Here is an 8,657-nt window from a genome sequence, read left to right as displayed (position 1 = left end):
AAGGCTCACACTAATATTGGTCTAATTAAATCTTGGTCACAAACTGTGTGACTGTACGTATCAATTCTGAACCGTTTTAGATGGTCCAACGAATGCCTCATAGTGCTACGCTGTAAAGAGAAAAAAAACAGACTGCTAAACATTAATCAATTAATCATCTAGTCGATCGACAGGAAATTAACCTGCAACTATTTTGTTTATCTAGTAATACTTTTTAGTTAGTTGATTTTGGGCTGTTGGTTGAATAGTCAGCAATTGTGACCTTCACTCTGCTTTGCTTCTGTTGACCTTTACAATGAAATTTAAAAATAACTGCTGCACCCAGTAATTATGGGGTAGTTGGCATTTCTCTCACCTTTTTTAGAGACAGAATAACAATAAAAAGATCTATCAAGGTTCAACAAGGCCACACTTTATGGTGGTCACACTATATGGTGTAATACTGGCTGCAGCCAGGGAAAAGATGGCAGAATGACATGCCGATTTTGCAAAATGAGTTTTAGATAATTGTTTACACTGTGTATTAATACCAGTTTATTCTGCATCCTTTCCTGTTTGTAAATGTGTGTTGTAGCAGGAGTCAAACTGTGAGAATTCGTTCATAAATTTTGGACACTGTCAGAATTTTCAAGCTGGTTGTATTTGATTGTCCGAACCCTAAATCAGCTGTTGTCCTGCAAAAAAATTCATTACGTTTAGCTGACAAGTGTCACCTTTTGTCTGGTACAACCCAAAATTGCACACTGTAAATGGGTTTTAATTGACACTTAAGAATTTTAAACTTCCATGCAGGCATTAGGGACACAGCCAGGTAAAAAATGCTATATTCAAAAAAAGGCTTTTACACATGCAAACATCTATGAACCACCCCGCAGAGGTTAAAGTAGATTTGGGTAGAAACAGGCAGCTCAAACACTGAGAGGTTCATTATATCACAAGCTGAAATACAAACAATAAGTCTATTTCAGCTTCATATCCCAAAGGTAAGATAAAAACAAACTTGGTACAAAAACAGTATCATTTCACAACCGCACAAACCCACGCTGTCTCTCTGTTTTTGGACACATGACAACGTGGGCCCTGTTTGATCACTGGCTGCTTGGCTGACCCCTGGTGACCTTTCAATTAAGGCTGAAAGAGTTTCCACCTCCCTCTCCCTTGACGTAAACATGCCCACCTCCCCCATACTCAGTGCAACCGAATTTCATCGTAACTCTTTCTTGTAACCCCACCCTCCGTGACACACACGCTAACACATACATACCCCTGGCTAGACTAATCCTAACACCCCCCCCCACACACACACACACACACACACTCAGGGATCCTGCGGTCAGGGAGGAACCACTCTGACAATATCTGGTAAGTTCAGCCTGAGTGCAGGCTCCACTTAAAAACGGAGCTGTGCACCAAATGATACCTTTGCATGGCTGGACGTTATATGGTGCTTTGTAGGCGGGGAGGTTTGGCAAGCCAACGTGTCAGTCTCATACCAAACACTTCATTACCCTGAGAGGTCTGGTGTGAAGATCTGCTCTGACCCTTCACTTCATTCCTCCCCTTTATTACATTTGTACTGTCACAGAGGAGAAGAAAAGAAGGCTGGACTTTCCCTTGACAGAAACTCCCCACTGCATCAAGATGTAGCGTGTGTTCGCTGGAGAGATCATGACCTCACTTCCTGTCCCACCCCCACTGATATGTTGTTAGGGGTACCAGCTGCGCTCACTTTAAAAGAACTCCCCTGGGAGATGCCAGACTGACATGCACGCACACACAAATGCAACAGTCCCCTCCCAGTCCTCATCCAATAAATCAGTACTGTGGTGACATCATTGTTAAACAAGCTAGGAGTCTCCTCTCTTCTCCGACACACAGGAGAGAGGAAGATGGTCGGCCTGAATAATGACGAAAGACTTCGATTCAGCAGCCAAACCAGTATCTCTATAACTGCTTCTCACTGTAGTGACCCCTTATCTGTGTGTGTATCGAGTACCATATGGAGGATAAAGGCATCAAAGAGAGTTCTGCCTGGCTGATGCTGTGATCTCAGACCAATTATCTCAGGCAACAGCAGCCAAAGCAGCAGGGTGGTTGTGTGTGTTTGTATCCAAGTAGAAAGAGATACACCCAAGAGGAGAAAGCAGTGTGGACAGAATGAGTGTGTGAATGTTTTTCAGCCCACTACAGCTTGAATTAATGCATGTTTGGTGGATTAATCAGAAGAGACACAGAGGCAAAACATTTGTGCCCCATAAAAGTAAGGTGTGATAAACTGGAAATGAATGGTATGGCTGGCCTCCACTGGGTGTGTGAAGGGGTTTGGTGTTCTTCCAAATAGAGGAGGGGGAAACAGATGCTTTCTGCACATGCGGCTAAGTGGAAAGGTTGCTTGCACACAGCACTTAGTATTTAAGTTGCAGTCACACTAGTGCCTACTGCTCATTAGAATCAGTGCTTTGTCACAAGATACTGGAGGTCAAAGTGATGCCAGTGAAGAAACCCTGAGCATTCAAATCATAATGACATTAAACAGACAAACACACAATTTACAAGCTGCAACTGGCAAAAGGTTGGTATTTTTTCTTGATATACAATTTAAATACCATATGACATCATGATATCTCATCACTAATGATAAAACTATATCATGTAGGGTTGCAGGTAACAATTACTTTCATTATCAATAAATCTGCTGATTATTTTCTCAGTTACTCAATTTATTTTGCATCTAAATGCCAGATAATAGTGAAAAATGCGCGTAATAACGAAGTTGATAAAGCGACTAACTGTTTTGGCTCTACTATCCTGATTTAAATGATTGTGATAAGCTGATGTACAGTATTTGTATCATGATTTTACATACAGCAGCAACAAGCATAGCTCAGAGCAAAAAGGACATTGCTACCAGCTCAACTGTATAAGTAGCAATTTCACCTCGCTAGTGTGGAATTTGTTTGATTATTAAAAGGTGAGATCTTAAACAAACAACAGTAACATCTGGGCACTCTTAATTTTTTCTCTGATTAATTGTTTTGTGTCAAAATGAACAGTACTAAATGTCTATCACAAGCCCAAGGGGACGTCTATAAATGTCTTGTTTTGTCTGACCAACAGTGAAAAACTTTGAGTATTGAGTAAAATATTGAGTTAATAACAATAATAATAATGTAAAACAGAGAAACTGGAACTTGCATATATTTTTCATTTCTGACTGATTAAATGATTTAATTCATTAGTTAATTAATTTCCGTCAAATAACTAATTGATTAACTGTTTCAGCTCTAAAGCTGTGTAAGAAGAGGTAATGCTTTTTTTTAAAAAAGGTCCCGTATTTTCCAGCTAATTTCCTGGAAACTTTCCTCATCATTTTTCAAAAAGTTATACAGTAGGTAAGTGAAAAACAGTTCATAAACTGACATTACTATCCATCTGAGTGTCCAAGAAAGACTAACAAATATTCTTAATTTTAAGTCTTCATGACTTTGAACTGCCACACATTATAGAGCTACATGGTAACTAGTAAATATTCATTTAACTGACATTTATGCTGCATATTGGTTGAATCCCATGCTTTAGTTTTCAGCTGCAAATTCCCTAGTGTTTTGTTTCAAACTAGCGATGATCAAAAAAATAAAAACACACTCCATGCGGGTCAGCAGTTAACAATTATTTTTCATATCAAATTTTCGTAATTACTACCAAATTGTGTGGGCCTTTCTTGGAAAGATCCTAGTAATTTACAGCTAAATATGAGTTAATCTTTAGGAAATTATAAGGAGAGTTTTCTAGGACATTATCTGGAGAAATATGGGACCTGTAACATAAAGAGTTACCCAAGAAGACTCTAACAGCAAAAGAGGCAATTTCATAATCTCAAGCAGAAATACATAGTTGAGTACTAGAGGAGAAATCATGGGGCAAAGAGTGGAAGAGCCGAGGTTTAAACAATAAAAACAGATAAACTTCACTGGCACAGCCTTGAATAGCCAAAACACTAGAGAGTTGTTTTAATAATAAAGTAAATGAATAATAAAACTATCAAAGTATTTTCTGTATTTTAATCATAGCATTATGATTATTGTTACTGCAAAAATTTTATAATATTATATAAACACAATATCGCCCATCCTCCCTGTCGAGCAAACAATCAATTTATCAGAGAACTACAAACACAAAGCAATCCAATCCAGTGTGCAAGACCAGGAGAACTACACCACGCATGCCTTTTCAACCTTAAGCGCCAACAGACTGTTGTTTGTGTTTCTGGAATTAATAACTTGCTCAGCCACAGCAAAAGAAAACACAATGACTGGAGCTATTTGTTTACCATTCGGATGAATAACAAACATCTGAGTTTCAGCGTGCTGATCTTACACAAAAAGGAAAAAAAAAAAAAAAAAAAAAAAAAAGACATGACTAGACAAGATAGAGTATGAATCACCAACAGAGACAAGGGACAAACAAAATCACAAAAAAAACTGCTGAACATGTCACAGCCAGAAACACGATACAAGGTAAAATAAAAATACACACACAGACTCCGCTGCCATTATAAACAAAGAAACAGGCTATCAATAGGTGTTCAGCCTGCTATTTTCCCTCATCTGGATTAAAAGTAAGATTAGATAGTACCAGTCAATCCCATTAACACAGCAGGGGACACAGCAATTAGGTTACATCATCAGGCTAAAAAGCACATGGACTCTCTTTATCTTACCTCAGTAAATATCCCAGTCTAAATACTGCACCATTTACCATAACTGGTTCTGCTCTTTGGCTAAGGAGCTAGTTGACCCCGTCCCTAAATGCAGAGGTTTCTCATGACCTGCTGTATCCTCCCCAAAATGGACTCCTGTAGGCGGTCACACCAGAATCTCATGATTAAAATTAAGCTTGGCTAGCTGGTGACAATATGATTTGATTGGTCTACTTCCTGGCAGCCCTTGTCCAGCTTCAGCGAATATTTGTCTGTTGGAGATGCAATGCCATGCCTATTATGGGCAGCAGTAATGTGAGTGAGATCTATATCTGCGGGTAGATTGTCTGTCTGGCTCCACTCATCCATACTGTCTGCTGGACAGACCAGGAGAAATCCTCAGTATCGACCTGAACACACCCCCCTGGGGACAAGTGAAGGTCAATCTGAGGCAAAGTGAACACCAGAGAAAAAGAGAGAAAGAAAAAGAAAACAGAGAGCACACAGAGGCTGAGTCAGACTTCAAAGCATTGCAATCTTGTGAATTATCAAGGCATTTATACCTTTTTTTTTTTTTTTTTACCTTAGACAGAGCTTCTTGTTCCGAATTTAGCTGATTTTCATGCCTGATGACTAGCCTTGAAGCAGAACTACTTCAAAAACTCCTCAACTAATCAAAGTCTTAAAATATCATGAACTAACTCAACAATTTAGAGTCAAAATAGGTGTCCGGTGTTTTTTTTTTCCCCCCCAACTCTTGCCAATTTACAGTGACAGTTTCTGCATGCATTCATACTCCTACTGTAAACATAGTTGTAGTTTGAGAACCAAACGAGGGTCGGCCATAAATGTAAACGAACACAGACAACTGAGTATGTGAGCATGTAAGTGAGAGATAAAAGTGAAGGATAAAACAGATGTGGCTCCACTTTAGTAGCTACTGTGAGAGAGCAGCTTTGAAGTGAGTGACGGAATGACATGCCGAAAGATTATCGTGACTCATGCTGGCTTTCAAACTTTGCATGTGTCTGCTGCTGTGGTGACTGGATACCCTCTGACACAGCTCTGCTCCAATCTCCACAAACTTGGGGTAGAGACTTGACAGAGGGGAAATTAATATATTCACTCATCACATCCCTGTTTTTATTGCAACTTCCTTCTACTCACTTTATTTATTATGATGGAAGTTGTGTCAAGACATTTTGTAGATTAGTGTACTTTCTGTTTAGTGTGTATTAGGGTTGCAACTAATTATTATTATTATTAATGATTAATCTTCAGATTATTTCCACAATTAATCAATTAATCATTCGGTTTATTAAACATCAGAAAACTGGGAAAAATGCCCATCACAATATCCTAGAGCCAAAGGTTATACCATCAGATGTCTTGTTTTGTCTGAGCAGCAGTCCAAAACACTAAAATATTCAATTTACAGACAAACAAAAGTAGACAATTCTCACATTTGATAGTGTAGGACCAGCAAATTTTCAATAATTTCACCAGTTATTTTCCCGGTTAATAGATTAACTGATTGGTCTAAAAACATCGGGAAATAGTGACAAATGTCTATCCAAGTTTCCCCAGAGTCAAAGGTGATATCTATAAATGTCTTTTTGGCTGAACCGCAACAGCAAGGCCAGTCCTAGAAAATGTCAAATGTACAAATGTCCATGACTGAATGACTGTGCTGAAGTTACACCATGAATGTGAGTTTCCCCAATGGCCGTTGCTCTTTCAAAATCAACTGGGACGAACAGTTTCTATCACAACATCTGGGGGCATTTACAGGCAGTGTCGCCAACTTAGCATCTTTGTTGCTAGATTTACCAACTTTTCAAACCCCTTTAGCAACTATTTTTTTCAAAGAGCACCTCGCAGCAAATCTAGCAACTTTTCGGACAAACCTTAGCTACTTTCCATAGAAGAGAGTTACCAGTATTGCCCCACGAGCACAAGGTCAGGCCTTCCCTCCGCAGGCAGACCTCTTTATGCCTCTCTTTCAATTGTGTGCATGACACCTGACAGAGACGTGAATGAGCTTCTGACATTCTCTCTGAGTGATCACTTTACAAGTACTGAAGTGCTTACTTTACACTTAAATTTGCCTGCCAAGCATCAATAAAGTTTATCTTCATGGTTGCAAATAATGATAATTTTGATTATCAATCAATATGGTAATTATGTTCTCACTTCATTGATTAATAATTTTCTCTATGTCAAAAAATAGAGTAGAATGCATATTAAAGTTTACCAAAGCCTAAAGTGATTTTTTTTTGGATACCTTGTTTTATTCAATCAATAGTCCAAAACCCAAAGATATACAGTTTACTATCATATTTGACACATATTATATGACATAAGAAAACAATCAAATCCTGACATTTGATAGTATATTAACAGCAAATTAATTGGCAACTGTTTTGATAATCAACTAACTGCTGAAGTCATTTGTATTGCCAAAATTCCCCAAAATTGCTGCGTCGCTTTTGATTTACGACTGTTAGCTGCACAAAAACAAGCACTGTGAAGATGTTAGCTTCGGTTCTGGTAAATTATGACAGGCATTTTTAACTATACTCTGACATTTTATAGACTAGATGATCAATCAGCAGATTACTAGATAATAAACAATCTGTTGCAGCCCTGGCAGAAATGCCACCTCTAAAGTTTAACTTTGTTGGTTTGTATCTACTTGCTAAGGGATACCTGAGCAAGGCGGATGGTCGCAGTCATTATGGTTTGAACCAGGACCTTAAATCGACACATAGACAGCCAGCACCCGCCTTCCAAAAAGCACCATGTTGAATTTATAAACAGTGCAAGCTCTGTAGACTAGGAAAGCTATGCGTGCACTGTATACGGTGATCAGTCTAGCCAGATGGATACAAAGAGAGAGAGAAAGCAGAGCGTTTTCTGAAACGTAGCAACGCTAAAAATGACAAACCTCAGCAGCTGGACCCACTCTTGCTCCTCTGCCGAATTAATCCGGACAACATGAGCGCATGTTTTCTGTCACTAACAACCTATTTTCCGCACATTTGACTACGGCACTTTGAAAGGGTGTTGGTTTAAAGTGTTATTCAGGTGCAGAGAACCGGGTTTTATTGCAAACATTTCAGATACGGTGAAGTTTTCGTGCTCTCCCTCTCCCTCTCTGTGTGACACCAGCTAACTCGCTAACGTTAGCTAAGTTTAGGTCACATCAGCATCCGAGCTGGCTAGCGGCACCATTAGCCACCAAAATAGCCCGCTAACGGGCAGTTTTCTCGGACAATGCGAGTGGGCAAACGCGTTACATGTACTTTTACCTTCTGTGGCTGTGTCCTCCGGAAATGTCTTGGTGACAGCTTTGGAAACAAGATATCCCAAAAGGCAGAGTACAATCGCAGCGGTCCTGCTCCAGTCCACAGCCCGCATCATTGCAGATGTGTGTGTCAACGCAAACGGTTAAAAAACACAAAGTAGAAACCAAATCTTTTGCTTTTACTAACTCACTGGCCGGACACATCAGCGTACAAAAGGTTTATTCCGCAAAGGAGGCCACACTCCATGTTCAGCCGCTTCAGCATTCCTGATTTTTTGCCTGTAAAGCTGCGTCTCTTCTGTCCCGTTGTGCATCCCCAACCCTTTTACCGCTCGGTCGGTTTTTTCATCGACTGGCCAGGGTCAGGGAGGAAGACGGCCCCATTCCTCTGAGCCACATGCCCCAGAACAGCACCAACAGGCGGCTCCCTCCACACGCACAGCGCCGCCAGCGCCGCCAGCACCGCCAGCAAACACGGGCCTCCAGCGCCACCTGCCGGCCAAATAATATTAGAAAAGTTTAAATGTGTTGAAATGTAGTTTAAATTGAGAGAACAAAACTGCTTAGATTCAATGTAAATACAACATGCAAGATACAACACAAAATGTTGAGAAATTTTCATGTTTCACTACAATATATCTGAAATTAAAA

At 39.8% G+C, this 8,657-nt stretch overlaps 1 protein-coding gene across 1 annotated transcript in view; it reads right to left on the bottom strand.

Annotated features, from left to right (window-relative positions):
• fam171a1 (family with sequence similarity 171 member A1) overlaps positions 1 to 8,439 on the bottom strand; it is a 25,410-nt gene extending 16,971 nt beyond the window's left edge. The window contains exon 1 of the mRNA XM_040117187.1: positions 8,011 to 8,439. Within this exon, the coding sequence (XP_039973121.1) occupies positions 8,011 to 8,122 (112 nt within the window). The 5' untranslated portion in view covers positions 8,123 to 8,439. The remainder of the gene's footprint in view (positions 1 to 8,010) is intronic.
• Positions 8,440 to 8,657: the final 218 nt, after the last annotated feature.

Source organism: Xiphias gladius, chromosome 22 (assembly GCF_016859285.1).
Source record: "Xiphias gladius isolate SHS-SW01 ecotype Sanya breed wild chromosome 22, ASM1685928v1, whole genome shotgun sequence".
NCBI lineage: Eukaryota > Metazoa > Chordata > Actinopteri > Istiophoriformes > Xiphiidae > Xiphias > Xiphias gladius.
The sequence above is the reverse complement of the archived record's forward strand: the minus strand, read 5'-3'. Positions and strand labels throughout refer to the sequence as shown.